The sequence below is a fragment of the Marmota flaviventris genome, chromosome 2 (genome assembly GCF_047511675.1).
Source record: "Marmota flaviventris isolate mMarFla1 chromosome 2, mMarFla1.hap1, whole genome shotgun sequence".
Taxonomy (NCBI): Eukaryota; Metazoa; Chordata; class Mammalia; order Rodentia; family Sciuridae; genus Marmota; species Marmota flaviventris.
In genome coordinates this window covers 83,650,150-83,674,970 of record NC_092499.1, presented here as the reverse complement: position 1 = coordinate 83,674,970, position 24,821 = coordinate 83,650,150, and the positions used below count along the sequence as shown (strand labels likewise).

Below are 24,821 nucleotides of genomic sequence, written 5' to 3'. Positions count from 1 at the left end.
GGATCACAAATAACTGTCTCATATAAAGCCAATCCCAAGAATATGGACAGACTTTTGGCCTCCTAAAATCTTTAAATTTTAAGTTTGCAAGACCTTTGAACTTCCTATATTGTCCATATAATTTTTCCTTTAATAATATAGTCTCATATATATTCAAGGTGTCTCAAATAAGGCTTTTATTTCTAAAATTTTGAATGCTAGACTTTTGAAATGAACATATGCTAATAATTACTCCAAGCTGGTTAGAGATAATGGGCAACAGAAAAGTTATTATCTTCAATGTCATCGTATGTCTTTGATATGATAATCATTGCATTCAAGATATCAGAAATGATGGATGGCCTTTGATTTTGAGTGTATCCATGATGCAAATTACCTGGCTCTTTCCCACTCCTGCTTGGACAGTGAGGCGCTATCAACAGTGAGCCCTCCTAGCTTCAGGGCCTGGGCTCACTGGATGGCAACTCTGAGAGAACTCAAAGGGAACACTTCCTCCTTTGAAGATACCTAGGTAACTTTCATATTTTGCTTTTGCTGACCTACTTCACCTAGAACAATCTTTTACATAGTCTTAATTTTCCATGATAGCTACATGTTTATATCCCAAGTCATTCTGTTGTCTTAATTTTCTGGGTAGCAACCACTGACATAAGAAACATATATTATTTGTAGTGGGTGGAGCTCCTTCTGTACACCTAAAAGATTCCAAAAAATGTTAAATAAGAAAGCAAAGATGAAACAGTACCATGTATACATAATTTAGAATTGCTACAAAGATCCTGGTAGGGTTTGCAGTGTATATCCTAGCATATTTCCCTATAAATAGTATTATCCTCCTCCTTTCTCTCACAATACAGCTGTTATGGGAAGTAAGCACACATACTCTCCCTTTATCTTCATGTAAAGGGAGTACTATAGTGATCCAAATTATCTTCTCTCCACCATCCCAGAAAAGTGACCTCCAAACCCATCCTGAGTAGAATTAGAATTATACACACCCTGAGGATCTATTATCCAGAAAAGAACACTACAAATACGTGTAGGTGATTTGTCCAAAGTCACCCCATTGTCTAACTGCTAGCCTCACATTATATCAGTTGAGTATATCTCATTCCAGCAAAGATGCGCATCCCTAATCAATCGCACTGGAAACAAGGCAATAGCCTTCAAGATGTAAAAATCAAAAGTACTTTGAGTTTCTAGATTGCAGAGTAAAGGCCTTTCCACGTTCTTCTCCTATGAAATTGGAACAAAATTTTGAGACCGAGGATCTAAAACACAAAAATCTATCTTCAATAAAACCAGTCTACCCTTTCAATTTCAGAACAGAAAATATATTAGAAGCAGTTGGACGAGTGGTAAATTTGTTGGCATAGTGGTAGAAGGTAGATACCAGACACACATGAATGTGAGGCATCATGTGCTGGGGAAGGTAGGGTAGGCAAATCATTCTTTAAAACCTCATTTTTCACTGAAAATCATGTTTAAGACTCATCAATGTGAGTGCAGGTAGCTGTAGTACATTTTTTCAAAGCTGTATAGTATCCTATTGTGTGACTATACCTCAATTCATTTATACACTCCAGTGCTGATGGACAATGTTGATGTTTTCATATTTTTGGTATTACACAAACATTTTCATTATGTGTCTCCTGGTACAAATGTGCAAAAATTTGGGCAGAGGGTATGGACTTGTTCACATGAACTAGACAGAACCAAGTTGTTTCCAAATGCATGGGACAAATGACCCTCTCATTAGCAGCAATGGGAGTAACTAATACTCCATACCCTCACACCAGCACTTCCTAATTTTAGCTAAGCCAATGGGGCAAGAAGAACATTTCAGTATAGTTTTTTTTTTTTGACTTTTTTAAATTTCAGATGGACAAAATACCTTTATTTTATTTATTTTTATGTGGTGCTGAGGATCAAACCCAGTGCCTCATACACACTAGGCGAGCACTCTACCACTGAGCCATAGCCACCACAACCCCAGATCCTCGGTATAGTTTTGTTCTGCATCTCCTAATTGCTGGTTTGTTGATCATCTTTTTCTAAGCTTACTGGCCATTCATTCTACAACAAACCTGTTTCTTTGTCCCTTCTTTCTATTGGAAGTTGGGCTTTTTATAACTAATTGGTAAGAATTCTACATACTCTTTGGATAATAACTTTACTTAGTTTATGTGTATTACATATATGTTCTCTAAGCTTACAGCTATCTTTCATACTCTTTGGGGGGGTACCATTTCATGAGCAAGGGTTCTCTAATAGAATTTTATTTTAAAGTAGTAATATTTCTTATTGTTTTGTGTTTTTTATGCCTTTTCCATGTGAGGTCAAGAGATATGCTCATACATTCTTTTCTAAAATGATAACTTTTTCCTATCTCATTTATATGCTTAATATATCCAAGAATTGATTTTTATTCATGAAGTGAGGGAGAGATCCATTTTCTTTCCTTTTACACCATTTTTATTTAACTTTTAAAATCCTTCTTTTAATAGGCAATTTTCCCCACTGATGTAAGATATCACATTCATTTTTTTTATGTTTCTGTCAGTTACTGCCCTTCTACAGCTACCTTACTGTTTATAATTTTACTTCATTAAATATGCAAAGGTGTAAGTCTTCTACTATGTTTTTGTTTTTTGGAGTAATTTGGTTAGTTTTGAAGTCTTTTTCTTCTGCATAGATTTTAAAATAAGCTTATTAAATTCCAAATAATCCCACTTGGATTTACTTTTAAGCCAGAAATCAATTTGAAAATCACTGACACCTTTTTAATATTGGCTTTTCTGTTCATAAAGAGAATGTCCCTCTATCTTTTTGAGTCTAATTAAATGCTTTCTTTCTTTTTTTTCAGGGGGTAGAGGTGGTACTGGGGAATGAACCCAGGGGGTCTCACTAAGTTGCTTAGGGACTTGGCAAGTTGCTTAGGCTGGTTTTAAACTTGGGATCCTCCTGCCTCAGCCTCCCAAGCTGCTGGGATTACAGGCATGAGCCACTGTATCTGGCTAAGTCTACTTACATGCTTTCAATAAAGCTTAATATTTGCTACACTAAATCTTGACTACATTCACTTAGATTTACTCTTATTTTATGTTCCTTTAATGATATATTTTTTATTATTTGTTTTATTTAGTTACAGATGACAGTACAATGATCTTGACATATCATACATTTGAATCAGATGGGGTATAATTTCTCATTTTTCTGAAATTTTCTGAAAATTTTCAAATTTTTGAAAATTTGCAGAATCACATTGGTCATGCAGTCACGTACATACATACAGCAATAATAATGTCTATTTTATTCTGCTGTCCTTCCTTTCCCCCCTCCCCTCCCCTCCCCTCCGATCACTTCTCTCTACCCAATATAATGTGACCCACTTCTTTTTTTTTTCCTCACATCGTCATACCTGTATTCTGTATATCAATGAGGGCTGTAATGATATTTTTAAATTACATATTCTACTTATTGCTAGTATATAAAAATGTGCTTATTACATATTGATATTATGTCTACCAGATATACCATAGTCTTTTTAAAAAAATATTTTTATTTTTTAGTTGTAGGTGGACACAATACCTTTATTTCATTTATTTATTTTTATGTGGTGTTGAGGATCGAACCCAGGGCCTCGCACGTGCCACACGATTGCTCTACTGCTGAGCCACAACCACAGTCTTTTATTTTTTATGATTTATCAATAGAGGTTTTCAATACAGAAAGTCACAATCTCTAAACAACTTAATTCCATTTTTCCCTTCCTAATGTCTTTCAATTCCTTTGCCTTATTACACTGTCATGGGTCTCCACCACAATGTCAATTAAAAGAGGCCAAAGTAGATATTCCTCTTTTGTCCTCATCTCAGAAAGAAAGCTGTTCGTTTTTCACCAACATGATTTTGTCGTATGCCTTTTTTAGAGACATTCTTTGGGAGCTAAAGATGTTCCCTTCCATGTTTAGTTAGCTATAAAATTTCATTATAAATCATAAGAAAATTTAATAAAATGTTTTTCCATCATTTTTTGGGATAGTCATGTCGTTCTTCTTCCCTTAACCTATTAACTTACAAAAACATTTCCTAATTTTAAATCAAATGTGAAATAAGCCACATTTAATCATCAAACATTGATAGATTTAGTTTGTTAATACTCTGGTTAGGATCTGTATATCGATATTGACAAGAGAAATTGTCCTGTCCTGTGCTGGTAGTACCATCAAGGTTACATACACTAGCCATGAGTTTAACATGATTTTCTATCCCCTAAAGCATTATGTGTAAGAGAAGGAAATGCGAGGGTAATAAAACAGTCTGGGCCTGTTACTTTGTATGACGATTTTAAACTACCAATGTAATTTCCTTAATATTTATAGAACCATTCAGGCGTCTGTTTCTTCCTATTTTGATGATTTTTTTATATTTGAGGAAGTCATTTCATGTTATTTTCATCTATTGGTGAAAGTTAGTTCACAGTGTGATCTTACACATTTCCATGCATCTGTAGTTACATTTACTTTTAACTCTCTGATACTTATGTTTGTTTTGCCTATTCTTGCTAAATGTTCTTTAATATTGTTATTGTTTTCAAAGCAAAAACTTCCATCATTGATCTTCTGTATTTAATTTCTAAAAAATATTCCAATCTCATCTCTTAAAATTGTATGAAATTGAACCAGATGAAATTGTTTATACCTAACTTGTAAAAATGGCATTTTTTTAATAGTTCATCCTGATAGAAATATTGGGAAATTATTCTAATTTCTTGAGTTTGCTTGATTTTCTTTCTTCTACCTAATTTTGGAATCTTATTTTTGATCTTCTTTTAATTTAAATATTTATGATCATATATTTATTTTAGCAATACCCTGTTTTTGTATTTACTCCTTGTTGTTGTTATAAGTGTTTTCTGAGTGTCTTATAACTAATTTCTTAACACATGACTTATTTGTGGTTATGATTATAAATTTTAAAAGGTAAGGAAGTTTTTTTACATCAATACCTTTAAGCTATACTTTTGTTATTGATAGGATTTCTAACTTGATTTCATTTTGATCATAAAGGTAGGCTCTGTATGGAAAATTTGTTGAAATTTGCATAATTTTTTTTTCGGTCTTTTAATACTGTTTGACTTTTAAAATTATATTCCTGTAATTCTGATGACAAAATTTAGTAAAGTATGATAGTTCCTTCAGTCTATTTAATTGTTAATAGAGAAAACAACCTGAGATAACCTACTTTAAATGTCTGACCATCCCCTGAATTGGCCATTCTGTGTTTTGGGGTTGTTTTCCTGCTGTGCTGGGGATCAAACCTTGCATATGCTGGGCAAGTGCCCTCCCCTGAGCTATACCCCAGCTTTCCATACATGTTCACGTTCATTTACTACCTATCATGTTCTACAAGATTTAAGGAGGACACATTATGTTACCAGCCATCAGCTAGCATATTTAAAAGTATACTGTAAACTTAATTTACCCAGAATGCCAAATAAAGGCAGTACTAGAAAACAGACTTTATCATCTTCTTGTTCTGCTTCATTGTTTTACCTTGGCATACATTGAGGGCATTCATCGTAGAGTATCCGGCTAAAATTCTTTTTCTTTAACTACATAGTTCTTCCCCTTGATTCTCTCTCTCTCTCTCTCTCTCTCTCTCTCTCTCTCACACACACACACACACACACACACACACACACACACAGTAGGGGGCAAAATGGAGTTTTTGCTAGTCCCGGGGGCCCAGAGCCACCACTGAATGAGAGATGAGGCTGCAGGTTATAACCAATCGGGGGGCAGGGAGATGATATTAGAGCATTTCCCATTAGTCTCATCATTTTTATTCCTTCTGATGATGGTGCTAATGATGGTGGTGACAGAGCAGAAGCAGCAAACACTCTAGGGGCTCTTGGCAAAACACATCAAATATAATATTAACACTCACAACCACACCTTAAAGTACACCTGTTTATTATTCTCACTTTGCAGATGAGGTGGGGAGTAACTTAACAAATGATCTTTAGGAAGATGGAAGCCCTTATTCCATAAGCAAAGAAATGACTCTGAAAATACCAGGCCTTTCTATAAGGTCCTTGCTTAGTGTCTGGAGGGCCATCTTAAGTGACAGCCACCATTTTAAGGAAAATTTCCCACCTAAGGGTATTTCTGAGAAAGGCTCACCACTCTCTCATACCAACCCAACCCCTGACCACCCACATTAGGACCCACCCTGCTCTGATTCCTGAGCCTGCCCCATAAAAGTCCCAGAACCCAAGCCTGTTTTGCCTCTCTACACTACAGAGAGAGATGGCCTTCATTTATCAGTTCTGACAAATAAACTCTCATGTTTATCCCTGCCTGGTCTCCATCTTTCATTTCTTGCTTTCCTGTCTCTCCTTCCTCACTTTCCCTTCACTTTCCAAATCCCCCTGCTGCCCTCCTATCCTCCCTCCTCCAATACTTACTCTACTGTGGACCCTCACTGCACAAGGTGTGCTGGAGGAAGCAGGTGGTAGGAAGGCTGGAGTTCAGGCCTTGCCACTGGATTGCTGCTGTTCTGAGGCAAACACCAAGGTCCCAGCTGATAAGTGGGGATTCTGCATTGCTCTGAGTCCTCCCTCCTCCTCCCTCTTGCTCCCTCTTCCTCCCTCCTCCTCCCTATACCTTCATGTCAGATGTCCCTCACTTCCATGGGTGGCAATTTAATGTCTGAGTTCAACTGGATTGAGTTTTTGAAAAAGCATAGCATGACCTACCTTCTCTAGAATCTTACTAAAGTATCCTAATCATAATGTGCTTCAGGGATTTTACTGCTACATTCTGAATCACATTCTTCTCCATGTGATCATCCATCTCATCGTCTCATTTTTTCCATTAGTAACATGATTATAGCACAGAGTGATCTATCTATAATGAGCCCCAGCTCAAGCAGTGCGGCTTTCTGTTGGCCCAATTTTAAATAAATCTTTCTTTGTTAATTAATGTGCCTTATCCCATTGTTGCAAGTAACATTTATGTTCCTGGTTTGGATGGGAGGAAGGAGAACCACACCCAGGGTGCAACATCCAAAAAACTTCTGAATCAATATGAATGCAACGACCATTCAAAAGCAAACTTTAATAGTTAGTTCGAGTGCTTATTTTAAACCAGGGAAATTGTACAAGAGAGTCTACAGGAAAGTAAAAGGTGATGTGATAATTAGGTCATGAATTAACCCCCTGGTACTTGCAGCTCTTTGCTATTTTTAAAGACCTCCTTCTTACCTCCTAGGATATTCTACACATGCAAAATGCCTTAATGTGACTAATAAGGTACCTAGCATAAAAGTTAATTAATGAAAATGAAAACACTAAAACTCAGGTTATTTGGCAACCAGAACCTGGAGCCAGATCCCAATTAAACCACTTTTGTGGTGAAGGAAGGGATCAAAATGCCCAATAGGTTCCATCTGGCTGCTTCCACAGGTCACCGCAGAGCCCCATGTCCATGTCAAATCAGCCTTTGCACCTCCTTTCCACTCCTCCCGCTGTACTGGGGAACTCCCAGGCTCCCCCACTCACAAGGCAGGGGCTTGGCAGCTAAGGAATCCAACTGAAAGCAACTGTGATTCACTAGTTCTTTGCAGTCCAATCCCCTTTGTCATTCATTCCACTGGAGGGGTCCCTAAACCTCCAATCCCATTTGTACCCTACCCAGGAGATTTGATAATGGTCCTGGCAGAGCAGTGGCTTTTCATAACTTCTGGCAGGGGCCTCATTGACCCATAACATGGCTACACACATGATTTCTTCTCATACTGTCTTTGTAAATTGACCATGGCTAACCTTGCTGCCCTAATCAGATCAATCAGAATAACATTTCTTTAGCTGCTGCAGGCTGGCAGCCTCCTGGGCTGAGGCGTGACTCAGAGTCAGCCTTGGATACTGAAGGCGGATTTTTGAGTTTCCAGTGGTCTCAGGTTTCCTTTGCTTTTATCACAGTTGGTGAGCTTTGTAAGGACCGTGTTTACAGCCATGCAAATTAGCCTCAGCTGGAGAGAAATCAGGTCAGGCCTAAATGAAATCAAGCACTGGGTCAAAGGTATTTTATCAAAAAATTAGAAATGTGGCCATAGTACTTGGGGTCAAGCCAGACCCTCCTAGGAAGTACTTGGACAGCACTGTCTGGTGCAGCCTGAACTCTTGGCCTCCGGACCCTGGAAACTGCTAAAGGATGAGGAATGGGTGATGAAGGATCACACTAGCCTGAAGGGCATTGGCCAGCTCAATCAAAGACCAACTGCTGCTGCTGCTGCTGCTGCCAGCCACAGTTTTGTTACATAAGGACAATTGTGAGGAGGGAACTGCATCTTGGAGGAAAGAAGCACTGTGGTTCTAAGCCTGGTTTTATGGTATATTCCATGTTACTCACTGACTAGGCAAAGTTCAAATTCACAGTTTTGTTCTACTTACACACTTGCACACACAGTTTTAAAAGTATGTGTGAAAGTGTCCAAATGCAGATAAACTCTGATATTTTGCACCTGGAGTATTTTTAAACTTCCACTCCAGATGCCAAGTTTGTTAATGAAACTAAGGTCACTTGACCAGACACAGCAACTGCTGATTCCAGTCAAGACAAAATCTCTAGTTAATTTCCACTGCAGTATTCCTATCATGTTTCCAGCACTTTAATACCCCAGTGCATAAAGAAACTTGGTTTATCTAAAAGTAATTCTCTAAAGACTGGAAGATTATTAAAATCACAATTATTCCCTGAGTGCCCTTGTACCTATGACTCACCAAATTGCTAGTGATGGTTTACAGAAGGCATCCTGATTTATCAGAATGTGCATGAGTCTGAGAGCTAAGATGTTGGTTCATGTGACTCCCTTGTCTGTCTTCCCTCTAATAAGTAAAATGAAAACTGGTAAATTTCAAGTGTCCTGTCTGCAAAACAGAAGTAATGACCAGAGTCTTGGAATTTTTACAAATTAAAGTTTAGGGTTTGACAAATGAGAAAATTAAGACCTGGAGAATGTAAAGGACTGTCCAGGACTCACCAGTTGGCTAGGGTGAAAGTCAGACATACAAACCACATTGACTAACACCAAGCCAGTGCTTCTTTCACTATACAATGACCATGAAATAAAATTCAGCTTTGCCAAGTAAACTTAAAGATAGGTGTGTAATTAAATTCAGACCTACATGCTATTTTTTAAGTCATTAAGAGGACAAGCTCTGGGCTTCTTGCTGGAGTCACTCATTTGCTCTGCCACCTGAGTTTGGTTGTGACAGGCAAGTTCCTCAACACATCAGGCTCCAGTTTCCTCATCTACAGAATGAGAATAATAACAGTAACCAACTCATTGAGTTCTGAAGATTAAATAAGTTAATATATGGCAACAATCCAAATCTACTGAGCATTAGATCATTTCTATTAGTGATATCTTCCATTGTCATTTTCATTTGAGAAATAGTAAATAAATACCAGGCTATTAATACTTTCTTTCTGCTCACATTAAGCACGTGAGGTCACATGTGTGTGAAGGAGCTGCTCAGATCTTCATTTACTTTGCAAAGCATTTGTAAGCTCAGTTGTGAAGCAACCATGTAATCTGGGTATATGACTTAAGTAAACATATAGATCTTTCCATATTCTTGCTATGTACCCTACATATTTCTAGCTGGGACCTGGAGGTCAGAGGAATGACTGCCACCATCAAGGTCCTGGCACAGGTACTCAGCCCCAACCAGGATGAGCTCCTATCCATGCCACTGTCTTAGAAAGGACCTATATTGAGGATAAATGAATGACCCTCATGAAAATATGCATGGATTTCGAAACTTTCCTCAACTAGAAGGAGTAGATAAATGCTTTTGAAAAACTCATGTCTTTCAAGATATTCTATGAGAGAACTACTAAACCAATAAACAATCTCCAATCACATTGTTTTTCATTTTCAAATTAGATAATCCCAAATTTGTATTCAAGTAAAGATTCTATTTATAAAGGAGATTTTTAAAATTGTGTGTGTGTGTGTGTGTGTGTGTGTGTGTGTGTGTGTGTGTTGAGGGGTGGATTCTGGAATCAGACCCAAAGGGATTAAGTCTAATACTTCATAAATTTTTATGCTATGGTCATTCATTCTAAGCACTGGAATTATGCCTATGAATGATTTTTATTTTACTAATATCTACAAGACTTTCTAATATGCATTTGGCTCCCAAAACTCTGTGTGGGTAACATGCTATGAAACATGGCCTCATAGTTCACAACAAAAAAATTTAACTAGACTAAAGAGGGTGCTTGGGGGCAGCTACTCTTTTCTTGGTTCCTTAGGCATGGGGAAACCATTCTAGCTCAGAGCATTCTAAGGTGCCCTCTTGTGGTTTGGGGTAGGTAATGAGCATCTTAATGACTCTGTAGCTGGCTTGAGGTACAAACCCAGATTAAGTTACTGTTCAACAGCCAACAAGAGAAACAAGTTGAACTCCAAGAACAACATTCAGATTCAACATTCTGAAAGAATCATTGATATCCATATTTGACAAGTTCTAACCACTTTTTAAAAAATAAGCAAATAAAGTAAATGTACAACCTAACTTTTTGTGCCATTTCATTTCCAAACAGAATTTACAAAGCGAGATTTTATAAACTGGTGCTCATCATGGAGTAGGAGCTGCTGCTTCCTTTGGGTCAATTTGGCCAGTCAGGTCCTCTACACTGAAGAACAAGCAAACCTAATCATTCCGCAGCCTACTCAAGGAGTCTGGACATAGCACTAACAATTTCAGGTCATGTATTGGTACAATCAACACAGAGAACATTTTCTTGATGATATCTGCTAACACACTACTCATTTATTAAACACATGAGAAATGTAAAAGGGTTGACAAACTCAGCCCTACCCCAGGGGAAAAAATAATATACATACCTTTCCAAGGCAGCCAAGAGAAATCATCTTTGTCATAAATGCTGAAATACTATAAACTTGGAAGGCAATAGGTTATGAAAACCCTATAAATTTACATTCAGCCTTCCAAACAATGCTCTCCTTCCACCCTTCAGTCCTCCCCCAATAAACGGAGACACCAAAGTCTAGGATTTGAGAATTACAACTATGATCCTGGCCAAAGTGACCAAATTACAATCAATGCTGAAAATTTTTGGCACCAGAAAATTTCAACAGACAAGCATCAGCTGAACCATCACAGCCTCCCTCCCCCAAAGCACTCAGAGAAAATAGCCAGCATCTCATTAGTTCCTAAGAAATGTCTACTAAAAAGACAGAAGGGAAAGGCAGGCTTATCTACATCTCACAGAAGAGGAAGCAGAGATGATTTATAATTCAAAGTCAGATCACATCGTTTGAAGAGAGGAGGAATATTGGCAGGTAGTGCTGATTCTCAGAAAGTTGTCAGGCAAAATATAGAATGCAATTGGAAAGCTTATCAAAGTAGCTACTTCCTTCACAGAAACCATGAAAAAGACTCTCAGACAATGAAGGTAGATTTCTGGATCCTGATCAGGGTACTCACCTGCTCAGAAGCAAGTATAATTTAAGGACAATGTAAATATGGGCATATTGACAGAGGACATTCTTATTTTGTAGTACAAGGACTGTATATAAACCAACCTGAGATGAACTACTACATGTTGGAGTGCATCATGAAAGGAAGTTGTGAAATTGCTACAGATATTGACAAATAAGAATGACCTTGAGATCACCATTTGTAAATAGTTTCAGGAATAAACACACTGATTATTTAAGATCATGAAAACCTCAGGAATCAATGATGTTCAGGATTTTCTTTCCAAAACTTTCACATTAGTTCATAAACTAAAAGATTACTACAACATCCCAGAAAAGGGATGTCAAAGTGTTTTCATAATGATAATTTTCCGTTATTTTCATAAGTGCCATGTTAAGGAGTTGTAATTCCCAGTTTTGTAGAGAAGAAATTAGTGTGGGAAGATTAAATCAATCTGAAGTTTAGAAAATAGAAAAAAAAAAAAAAGATAAGTACCAAGTGTTGGTGGCGCCCTCGAGTGCTGATGTTTTCAGCTCTGGTTCTTAACTTGGTTACTGCTGTGTTTGAAGTGGCACAGTATTCTAGTGTCACAAATGAGGATGACACCTACCTGAGTATGCAATACAAATTTGTAATAATTAGTGTTTAATTTTTTTGTTATAGCTAATATGTAAAATGGAATGATAGAGTCAAAGGAAAATACTAGGCTCCAAATCTTCACATTCCTTGCTGGAGTTACATGTAAAGCACATCTTTTCATTCAAATATTTGTTTTTCTGTTGGAAAACTCTGAAAAACACTCTGGAGAATCTTAAAACACAAGAAATACTTTGGACTTGCTCAAGTATAGCTGTGACTTGATGGTCTTGGTAGCAGCTGTTCTCATTCACGAACTTCAAATCGAGCATCCCAGTAAAAGTTGCTACTATCAGAGGTATGGCAAATTACCATTTAACTATCAGGGAAAGGCTGACATATGCTGAGGTTCTTGAATATCCATTAGCTCAATGTTCCTCATTATTAATGTCTTCTCAGGTAAGATGAGAAAACCTCTTGAAGACACTTTGTCTTTCTAGGCCTCAATTTCTAATGTGCCAAATAAGGGAATGGAATTAGATGATGGGGGAAGTTCCTTCTAGCCTTAGACTACACGATGTTATGGAGCAGGAGCTCTGCTCAGTTTGAGAATACACACATTTCTGCTTACTTGAAACCAATGCAAGAGGTTGGAAAATTAAACACCATTATAGAGACTGGATCTAGAAAGTAGTATCTGAGTTCAGCAGACTTGACAACTCTTCTCATTCTTTCTGAAATATGAATGTGGAATGTGCAGAGGGATAAAGACCATCTCTATTTAAGGGATGTGCTTGTTTATGTCTCAATGCTGGCTAAGCCCCTACGAGCCAAGATTCAGAATGCTGGATTTTTAAATACACAGTTCTTTCTTCAGTTAAGTCATCAGCATCATCCTAATAAAAACCTTATTTGGCAAATGTTCTCCTGGTCTTCTTGTACAAGAACCATTCTGTGATTAAGCTGAAGAAGTTTGCCTCCAATGCTGAAACTCCTCAGCTGTGCACAGCTCCGCCCCCCACACCCCACCCCCAATTTTGTTTTCATTTTGAGAAAAAACAAACAAACCTCTGACTCTTGAAAGAGACCAAGGAACCCATCTTGATGTTGGAAATCTGGCCACAGGCATAGAGGGAAGACTCATAGGAGGCAGGCTTTAGAGTTTTCTGGCACTGATTCAAATCATTATTTGCTTTAAAGCTTAACACCTCATCTCTAAGGTAAGCCACAGAGCTCTCTGAATGCAGCAGCATCCTCACCATAAAACTCCAGCAGACTCCCATTTCTGCCTCCACTTACAGAAAACCACACACACTGCACGTGCACATCAATTCTAGGGGGTAACCAAACTTCACTATCCAGAAAGTTCAAACGAAGGTATCTACCCTCTCGGACAGAAACAAGATAAATCATGAAGTACTGACTGCCTTAATTAAAATCCACTGTTGAACAGGCAAACGATTATGAGATATGAAATAAGTGACCAGATATTTTGATATCTTAAAAACAAACATTCATTCACCAAAATGGAAATATTTCATTTTACAGGTGAATAATATGGTACCAGAGAGAAACTAAGGGAGTGACAGCAATCTAAGAAGAAATAGAAAGCACAAGTAAATTTAGTATGGTACTGTATAACATTCAGAACTTTCAGTTAACCGAAGAAGTTTTCCCAAGAGAGGTAAATGGAGGCTGTTTATAGAATGTAAAATTTTTTCCTTTGTGTTTTATGTAGCAACAATAGTCTTCTGTTTCTATAGGTGGCATTTTAAAAAGTCAGCCTGACTTCAAGGCACAGATGTACTACATCCTATACAAATCTCCTGGATGGGAATGCACATTACAGTATATCAACTGACTTCTTGCCTGGGACATACTGTTTTATTAGAAAAATTCAAACTATTGCATGCAATATGTTCTCTTAAAAGATTTGCTCTGCTATCCAACAATTGAGAGTATTTTGTCATGGTAATACAATTCTTATGAACTTAAGAAATAAAAAAACTTCATGATTTTCATTCATAATTCAAATCAATGGAAAAATCTGATATGACTAGCAGAAAGCTAGTTTTCACATTTTTTAATCTGTAAGTTGCAATTTCATAATCATAATGTTGCTCAAGTTATGAACTAATGGATGAACCCCATCATATAATTTAAGAAGGAAATGTTGATGATAGTAACATCATTCGATATTATGCACCTTTTAAAACACTTCCTCAAATCCTCATGGATTTGAATCTTATAACATCCTGAAGGTTTGGGTAGATTTGAATATTGTTAATCATGTTTTAAGGAAGAGGGAAAATGCAAGGAGGAAGACAACTAGCTCAAAGCTCACATAGAAAATCAACATCAGGCTATTGTGTGGGATAGTTTTCCTGATTTCTCTTTCAGCTGATTCATCATTGGTGTATAGGGACACAATTGATTTATGGGTGTTAATTTTGTGAAAGGCCTTTACAATCAAAATTACAGAACACTAAAAAAGAAGTTGAAGAAGACCTCAGAAAATGGAAAGATCTCCCATGTTCTTGGATAGGCAGAATTAATATCGTCAAAATAGCCATATCACCAAAAGCGCAAAACAGATTTAATGCAATTCCTATTAAAATTCCAGTGATGTTCTTCATAGAAACAGAAAAGCAATCATAAAATTCATTGGGAAAAATAAGAGGCCCAAACAGCCAAAGCAATCCTTAGAGAGATAAGTGAAGAAGAAGGCATCATAATAACACACCTTAAATTACACTATACAGAGCTATAGTAACAAAAAACAGCATGATATTGGCACAAGAAAAACAGGCATGAAGATCAATGAAACATAATAGAAGACACAGAGAAAAACCTATATAAATACAGTTAACTCGGGGCTGGGGCTCAGCAGTAGCGTACTTGCCTTGCAAGTGTGAGGCACTGGGTTTGATTCTCAGCACCACATAAAAATAAATAAAATAAAGATCTAGCAACAACTAAGGGAAAAATATAAAAATAAATAAATACAGTTAACTCATACTAGACAAAGGCACCATAAACATACATTGGAGAAAAGATAGCCTCTTCAATAATGGTGCTGGGAAAACTGGAAATCCATATGTAGTAGAATGAAATTGAACCTCTATCTCTTAACCTGCACAAAACTCAACTCAAAGTGGATCAAGGACTTAGGCACTGGAACTGAGACCCTGCACCTACTAGAAGAAAAGGTAGCCCCAAATTGCTATCATGCCACTTAGGAACCAACTTCCTCAATAAGACTCCTAAAGGGGAAGAAGTAAAATCAAGAATCAATAAATAGGATGGATTCAAATTAAGGAAACAATCAAGAATGGGAGAAAACCTTTGCCACCTACATCTCAGATATAGCATTAATCTCCAGGATATACAAAGAACTCAAAACCTCAACACAAAAAAACAAATAACGCAATCAATAAATGGGCAAAGGAACTGAAAAAGTGTGGAGAGCAAATGAGCCCTGGTCAGCAGGTGACAGTGTGGGGTAGGCAAAAGCCAAGCCTGGGAAACATTCCTTACCAAAGGTGAGGATGTGAGCAGCCTTGGTACGGCCTCTGACATCAATAGTTAACAGACATTCCAGTACAGTGGGTTTTCTGGTACAGGAGGATAGCCACAGGAGGCTCCTAACACTGTAACAGCAGAACAGCTACAAAATGTTTCTAGCTCTGTAACTTTTTAGTGCACAAAGAAGCCTCCTGACAACTCACAAGCCTTGAACAATTTACAAAGCTTCTGTAGTTTACCTTTCTGATTATGAGATCCTATATAATAAACATGCTGAGCTAGTTCTGGGTCACTGTTCCTCCATCAGATGACAGTGTCCCACCTGGCCCCAGCATTTCTTAAAAATATCTCGGTGTTTTTCTTTGTCTCTGTGTTTTTCTTAATCTCCTATCGCCCCTACTTGAAATCCTTTGTTCTTGATGCATGGGTCATGGCAAACAAGCACTTCACAAAAGAAGAAACATAAATGGTCAAAAATATATGAAAAAATGTTTAACTTCTTTAGCAAAAAGAGAAATGCAAATTAAAACTATACTGAGATTTCATATCTCACTCTAGTCAGAATGGCAATTATCAAGAATACAAGTAACAACAAATATTGGTAAGGATGTGGGAGAAAAGGTTCACTCATATAATGCTGGTAGGACTATAAATTTACGTAACCACTCTGTAAAGCAGTATGGAGATTCCTCAAAAAACTTGGAATGGAACTATAATTTGACCCAGTTATCCTACTCCAAGCCTTATACTCAAAGGACTTAAAATCAGCATACTACAGTGATGCAGCCACATCAATGTTTATAGCAGCTCAATTCACAATAGCCAAACTATGGAACCAACCTAGGTTCCCTTCAACAGATGAATGGATAAAGTAAATGTGGTACATGTACACAATTGAACATTACTCAGGCATAAAGAAAAATGAAATTATGGCATTTTCCAGAAAATAGATGGACCTGGAGAATATCATGCTAAGTGAAATAAACCAATCCCAAAAAACCAAAGACCAAATGTTATCTCTGATTTTTGGATGCTAACCCACAACAAGGGAGGGTGAAGAGGGGAAGAATAGAAGTTCAGTGGATTAGACCAAGGGGAATAAAGGGAAGGGAGGGGTGAGAAGAATAGGAAAGACAGTAGAATTAATCATACAAAACTTTCCTATTCTTGTATACTAATACATGACCAGGGTAACTCTACATCCTGTAAAACCACAAGAATAGAATCCTAATTAGAATAAGTTATACTCCAGGTATATATGTCAAATTATACTCTACTGTCATATATATCCCAAAAGAATAATAATTTAAAAAAAAAGAAAATCAACATCACAACTATTCTATTGTCTTCTTAACATCACCTCTGCTATTATCAAAACACCAATACAGAGAAATAGTAGCAGTGGCAAAAATGCCATTAGCTATCATAGGTTGAGGACTGATTGTGTGCCAGGAACTATAATGAACCTAACACACACATTTACTTCATTAAATCATCACTTAGACTAGTATTATGAGTGGATGTTGTGTTAGCTTTTGTCACTGTAACAAAATACCTGAGACAATTAACTTACAGAAGGAAAAGGTTTACTTTGGCTCACGGTTTTGGAGGTTCAATTAAAAGATCAGGTGGCCCCATTGCTTCAGCCTCTGTCAAGGGCAGCACATCAGAACAGGGATGCACAACAGAACTAACCACTCACTTCATTATCAGGAGAGAGAGGAAAAGATTCGAGTCCCATATTATCATTCAAGGGCATACTCCCAATGTCCTAAAGACCTCTTGCTAGGCCCCAGCTCCTAAAGGTCTCACCAACTTCTACTAACAGGAACTTGGGAGCCAAGTCTTTGATACATGGACCTTTGGAGGGGACAATTCTAAACCTCAGCAGACTTCACTTTGTGCTATGGCTCGGGGACTAAGGTGCACAAAGTTAAAGGGCCTAGTGCTTTTGATTTAGACCCCACAGACAGTCTGCCTCACGTCTGCCTGACTGCTGGGGATGGTAAACTCATTCTCTCGCAGATGACCAGTGGCTCATGGTTCTCGCGTTTGCTGAGAAGTCACCTCCCCAGTGAGAACTGCACTTTCTTTAGAATTGAAGACCCCGTCCCCACCTTGCAAATCTGGCACTCCTCACTCTGCTCCACTTCTCCACGAGGGGACTGACAAGGTTTATTTTCAATGTTGATGGTTAATATGAGCTCTACAGGCAAGGATCACCAGTTTCATTGCTTTTTTAACCAAAATATTCCAAATACTTAGACAACGTTGTTCATCTGAAATTTCTGTAATCATGGAAATGTTTGATTTCTGCACTATTCCACATGGTAGTCACAAGTCACAAGGACAGAGATGAAATGTGGATAGTGAAAGTGAATATCTATTTTATTTATTACTTAACTAGCTACATAGTTCTACTGTACAGTGTAGGCCTAGAACCACCCGGGCACCATAAGATCCCAGTAAATATTCATTAAATGAATAAATTTATAAATAAATCCTGCTTTTCTTTCCTTTTTTTTTTCTTTTTTGGTACCAGGGATAAAACCCAGGGGTACTTAACCACTGAGCCACATCCTCAGCCCTTTTTAAATATTTTATTTGGAGACACTGAGTTGCTTAAGGCCTCGCTAAGTTGCTAAGGCTGACTTTGAACTTGGTGATCCTCCTGCCTCAGACTCCTGAGCTGCTGGGATTATAGGCCTGTGCCAATGTGCCTGGCTGAACCCTGTGTTTCATATAGCCTATAAGCTACTTTCACTTACAACAAATTAAATATTACATTTTTTCCCAACAGAATTAATTGTGAAAGAATCCAGGTTAAATTTTGAAAATTCAGAAGATACAACCAAAATAGCAAGCACAGATTTCTCTCATTATTGGATCCCTTTTGCCATTTATGACTCAAAACCTTCCAAAACGTTTTCTGAAAACAGGGAAAGTAAAGCAGCAGTACATAGTATATTCCCACAGAGGCAAATGTATATGTAATTAAAACCATTACTATAATCACTCAATACCTTTTTGACCTTGTTTTTTTTCTCATAGGTCTCTGACAGAGGTTTTTTCTTCTGTTGAGTTGTGTCTTTGGAGAATAAATACTCAAATTCACTAGTGTCCCGAATATCAGGTTCTTCTAAGGAGTCCCATAAGGTCGGTGTAGCATTTTGGCTTAAATGAGAAAATGGCAAGTTAACCTTAAGAACAAAAGCAGAAGAGAATATAATACAATCATATCTCCTTCTAATTCATTTTTATTTAATGTAAAAAATATGAAGCCCTCATAAAGTTTACAGGAAATCTTTTATGCTATACTTTTAAAGTCAAAATACACCATAAAACATTTAAACACACACAAACACACACTTCCAAAAAAAAAGTATAGTCATCAGATAATCAGAAAGCTCTAGGGAAGCATTTTGGGACTAGAAGTCCTGGGCCTGAGGTTGTGGTCACAAGGTTCTCCTAAATCTGGAACATTTCTATCACATGACAGGCAAAAGTGGGCATCATTGAAGAGATAACCATTTCTGAGACATAGACATTCTTAAAGGGCCTGAAAATGGAGTGGTAAGGTAAAGATCTGCCTTAATTGGACTTTTGCTATGGGTTTTAAATATAATTTTCAGGATTAAGTAAACTTAGTTCAAGGTTGTTAGTATGTGTGTAGTCTGTGCCCATTTAAAAGTATTTGATTAAAAATACCCCACCTCCAACAGGGTGCTGTGGAGCACGCCTGTAATCCCAATGGCTCCAGAGGCTGAGACAGAAGAATCTTGAGTTCAAAGCCAGGACACTAAGCAACTCAGTAAGAACCTGTCTCTAAATAAAATACAAAGTAGGGCTGGGGATGTAGTTCAGTGGTCAAGTGCCCCTGAGTTCAATCCCAGGAAGGAAGGAAGGAAGGAAGGGAGGGAGGGAGGGAGGGATAACAATATCCCACTTTCAAAAAATAAAACCCTGAAACTCCTCCATGCCACCAGCCCCCACAGGGATTTCAACTAAAGTAGCCATTTGAAGTTGGTGTTTTATCTTCTAGAAATAGGAAAATATCCAGTGCTGAGGCTGAGAAAAAGAATCTGTCAAAAATCAGTTATGTCAGCTCAACCTCTGAGGGATGACCTAGATGTTTATCTTTTAGGCTTCCCTCAAGTCCGATACATCTTCTCCCAAATTTCTACTTTGTTAACTTAATTTTAAACATTATTAATACCCACAGAAAAATAATAAGTCTCACCTATATTTTTTTTCAAGCATATATATGTCATGATCCATAACACCAAAAAGTATACATCTTTGCTTCAGTACATATTTTCTATCAATAAGAACTACAAATAAAACTATTATTAAATATTAATATATTGCATAATTACTTTTTAAATACAAAAAGGTGATTTTCATATTCAAAATAGTTGGCAACACTAGTGGATCTGCTTGTTCACATTTTGCTAGGTCTGTCTTTCTCATGAAAGATGACAATTTGGTTCTGGCCACATTCCATTTTTCCTTCCACTTTTTTTAAATTATAATTTTTCTAATATAATAGTTGAGCCATTTAACAGTATATATAGGACATACTTAAGTTATAAAGTATAACAATGTAATAAACACCTGAGAAAGCATGGCTCATCCCAAGGGCTAGAACAGTCTCAATGAGGTGAATCATCTGTGTTCCTTCCTCAGTCACACCTTCTGTGACTCAATTAATTTTGATTTAAAATCTGTATTTCAAATTATGAAATACCATTATGGATAATATTATGTTAAAGTCTCATCTCAGCTGCACTGAGGAAAGGGGGATCTTTTTTTGGCCGGGGGGGGGGGGGCGCAGTGGAGGAGCAGTTACCAGGGATTGAATCAGGAGCACTCGACCACTAAACCACACCCCCAGCCCTTTTTATTTTTTATTTTGAGGCAGGGTCTCATTGAATTGCTTAGGGCCTCATTAAGTTGCTGAGGCTGGATTTGAACTTGTGATCCTCTTGCCTCAGCCTCCTGAACCACAGGGATTATACGTGTGCACCACTGCACCTGCCAGAAAGGGGGATCTTGATTAGGAGAGCAAGCCCTGGTAAGGGCTACTGGTCTGGGCTTCAGGCAGATTCTGGGCAGGTAAGTAGGAGTGCCTGCAAGGAAGTGTTGCTATAATCAGGCAGACAGCTCACACCTATCTTTCCTCTACTGTACTTGGTTGGTCAGCTCCATTGACACTGGAGTCAGGCCAGTATGGCTAATGTTATAATTCACTGATATTCTGGAGCAAATTGAATTTGAAAGTCAAATTGAGCACCTCATTACCATTTATGGCACAGTTTCTGTGGGAAAAGCATTTCCAATTCTAAATAAATGAATTCTGGAACACCTTCTCTCAAGAGTTGTAGGGCAATAACAAGGACTTGCTCACACAGATGACCTGCCATAATGGTCAACTGTTTTCTGATCACTGAACATACAATTATCACTGAAAAGGGAGGAAAAGGTGGAAGTGGGCAGGGAAGACCAAACTTACTAGAGTAAGCTGGAAAAGTAATTAGAAGAGGATTTGTTTTTCTTCAAATGTGCCTTTCCTACTCTAGAAATCAGAAAATAGACATCAAAGAAGGAAAAGTGGCAAAAGAAAAAACAAATCAGTTCATGCAAGTGGTGAAAAGGAATTTTGGTGGGTGAGATGAAATCACATTTTGTTCCTGGCTTCCCAGAAGATCAAGAACAAAATTTATCATGTATCTATTATACAAAGTGCTTGCCCCTCTGGCACAAAATATTAAAATACCATCTCACCTCCCAAGTGATTTTCATTTTACTCATCAGTGAATACTATTCAGACTCTTCAAATCATTTTCACTGGGGGAAAAAAAAAAAAAGCAGTTGTGCTCGTAGGTACAAAGTATTTTGAGGGACTCAAGATGAAAGGGACTAAAAGTGTGGTGCCTGTAGGAAGTGGCCATGCTGGGGTCTTAACATGGTGGAGGGCAGCCTCCACGGCCAGCACTCAGGCTCCAGGCTGATACATTCACCAAGTACCAGCTCTCTCAATGTCCCATTCATCTCCTTTTCATTTTGCTCAAAAATAAAGCTCTAGATAGAACGAAAAACTAGGAAGAACTGAGTATTCCAAGTATTCAATTGTTTTCTTTCTCAAAATGGTGAACTCCAAGGCTGAGGATGTAGCTCAGTGATAGAGCACTTGCCTAGCATGCACAAGGTCCTTCTGGGTTCAATGCCCAGTGCAAATAAATAAATGGCAAATGATAAAAGGAATAAAATGTGCAACAACTATTCCCAGCCTGACTTTATCCCATCTTGAGTAGTGGGCACACGGCCCATATCTTCCAGTGAAATTGTTATATGGCTGCTATGGTCTGTGATATTGGTTGTTCATGAAGTCTCTCAGGGAATGAAGTCAGGCTAGTGAGACACAGGTGTGGAACAGCTCTGTGTGCTGCCAAACACACTACACCAGGGCCAACAGGTGGGATTCATCACCCTGGAATGACTGCACACTAATTTGAGAACACTAATAAAGGAACACAACTCAAAATAAATTTTCTGGGAACTCATTTCTCAGGACATACCTGAGTCTCAGATGGGAAAGGAGACTATTAGCATGTTAGTTAATGATAGGAGTTATTTCAAGATGATCTCATTTTTTTAGGCATTCATTTGGGAAATTATAAGAATTGGCATTTAAAAAAATAACAAGATAGTCTACAAATAAACTCTTGGTTTATTTTCACATGGTTTTAAGGCATTCTCCATTTCTCCTCCTGCAAGTTCTGGTTGTTTATAATTGTGAGCCGCATGTTATTTTGATTAGTGTCCTGCCTTCTCTAAGCAAAATGTTGTATCAACTTAAAAATTCACTACCACATCTTGATTTAGGGAATAAGTTTAGAAATGTGTTCTCTATTAATGTTCTTTGCAAACAAACTCCAAAACTAAAAAAGTGGACAAGAAATAACTCAACATCTCTCATTGTCTTCCTGACAGGCTCAGAAACTAGGCAGAAGTAACGAGACTCAGATCTGTTTGCAAGGAAGTTTCTGAGCCACCAGATAGTGTTGCCTTTCGGGCCAAATTTAATCACCAAACAAATGAAAAGGTGCCATCTGTCTATCCATGTTAGTTATACACACACTAGCACTTTCTCTGAAGGGAAACAAGGAATAAAGATGCAAGGATGTGAGCAGGTAGATGAACTAGAGTTCAAGCAGAGGGAATTTATATTTTAGGAATTTCTTCTGATCTAAAGAACTAATAAGTCAGCCATGTATCATTCTTTTAACAAAAACTGAAAAATACACATAACTTAAATATCCAGAACATAAGGCTGGTGATAGCATCTAAAAACAAAACAAAACAAAAGTATATCATAAAAGATACCCTAAAAATCCTCAGTGAATATATAGTATAGATTCAGTTTCTTTATGATTACTCATTAGTTACAGATATACTGGAGAAGTCCCTTGCTTAGACCTGGATTCTTGTCAAATCTACAAAGTGATTATCTTAGAGAAGAATCAGACACTGAACACATGGTTTCTCCCAGCATCAATTTGTAGAGTGTAACGAGAAGACCTAGTAGAGATGGATCTTCTCCCTAGACATTGCAACCTGATTATTTATCTAAGGAATTCTTGTATTGCATTCAAGAATGGTTGATGCAAGAATAAAGTATCAAGTGGACAAAATCCTTAGAATTCATAAGATGAGAACAGACCAGGGAAGAGCTTACCTCTTATCACTTATTTGTATTCTAGTCCAGTACAAAGGCTTCATAGGACAACTGGGCTCAATGGCTGGTTTCCGAGGACATTGGCTAGAAGAAGAGCTGAGTCCAAAGAAGAGTCCAGGAGGAGGTGGGGGTACAAGTCCAGGGGGTGTTGGAGCAGGAGGAGGTCCCCCACTGCTGGGTAGAGCTGGGGAGTTAGGTAGTGGTGGTGGGGGAGGAGGTAGGAGAGGTCCCGCACTTGGAGGTAGCGGAGGTGGTGGAGGGGGCGGAGGAGGAGGTGGTGGTGGCCCAGCAGTCACAGGTGGTGGTGGAGGCGCTGGTGGCAGAGGTCCAAGTCCAGGTGGGAGGGGTGGAGGGGGAGGGATGGTAGGGGGTAGAGGCGGTGGAGGCGGTGGAGGAGGCGGGGGTGATATCTTCTGCTGATTTGATGAGACGCCTTCCCCAGTCTGAAGTGGTACATGAATGTCTTTGTTGTCATTTGGGGGAGAAAGCTGACTTAAAGAGGAGATATTCAGCTTTTTGGGTACTATTTGGTTACTTCTGGTTGTCTTACTTTCACCTTCACAGGGTTTAAGGAAGGTCTCTCTGTCTGTCTGGACACACACATTTCTGTAGGCCTTTGGAGGGCAGCCATCATCGGTGGAGATGCAGACATCTCTCATCTCTTCACCTCCTCCTCGCCATCTGTGTTCTAACTCGTGTTTAAGATTTTCAATGGTTTCTTCCAGTCTCGCTGTTATCACTGCATGCTCACCCCGGATATGAAATGCCTGAAGTTCAAACTGGGCCTGTAGGAAAAATCAGTGGGATAGGAAAGCATTTATATACATATATATCTATATAGATATAAATATTTATATTTATATATAAATTTTAAATTTTATATATATATATAAAATCCAAAATAAAAATGATCTCAATACCATCAGTGTGCCGCTGTCAAACAGCCCACATAAATGCAGTCAAATACAGGAACATTCTTTTGAGAATCTAATAGGGTGTAAATTTCACTTTATGAATTTTCCAGGGACCTACACAGTTGGGACTTGATGGGTAATTTCATGCAATCTGAGCTCATGGGAGATAATTACTGTGGATTAAGGTTTAGAGTAAATCCGTTACTTAAGAACTTTCACCCGGTTTTCATATCAAATGCAAAACAAAATTTTTAATAAAGGTTTGAATATATCTTTCATATCTTTTGGTTTGGGTTTGGAAAAAAAGAGAACTATAAGAAAAAAAGTGGTTTGGAGATCCTTCTGTTTAGCTGCTATTTTTCCAAATCTTTCTTAGAAGGTTTCCTTTATCAGGTTTCCAGGACAGTACAGCAGAAATGGAGGGCATTAAAGCAGCAATGATACATATTTTTTTAAAGAGTTCCCATATCATTACTGTCCAAGATCAGTATTTACGTCTGTTTCATAATAATTTCAACATAAATACGTAGAAAAGGGGGAAACTAAAG

At 37.9% G+C, this 24,821-nt stretch overlaps 1 protein-coding gene across 3 annotated transcripts in view; it reads right to left on the bottom strand.

The window, feature by feature from the left end:
• Positions 1 to 24,821, bottom strand: part of Fmn1 (formin 1) — a 370,333-nt gene that overhangs the window by 174,601 nt on the left and 170,911 nt on the right. For all 3 annotated transcript variants that reach the window (XM_027926187.2, XM_027926188.2, XM_027926189.2), the window contains 2 exons: positions 23,360 to 24,144; positions 18,645 to 18,795 (listed from right to left, as the gene is read on the bottom strand). In XM_027926187.2, coding sequence (XP_027781988.2) covers positions 18,645 to 18,795; positions 23,360 to 24,144 — 936 coding nt within the window. The remainder of the gene's footprint in view (positions 1 to 18,644; positions 18,796 to 23,359; positions 24,145 to 24,821) is intronic.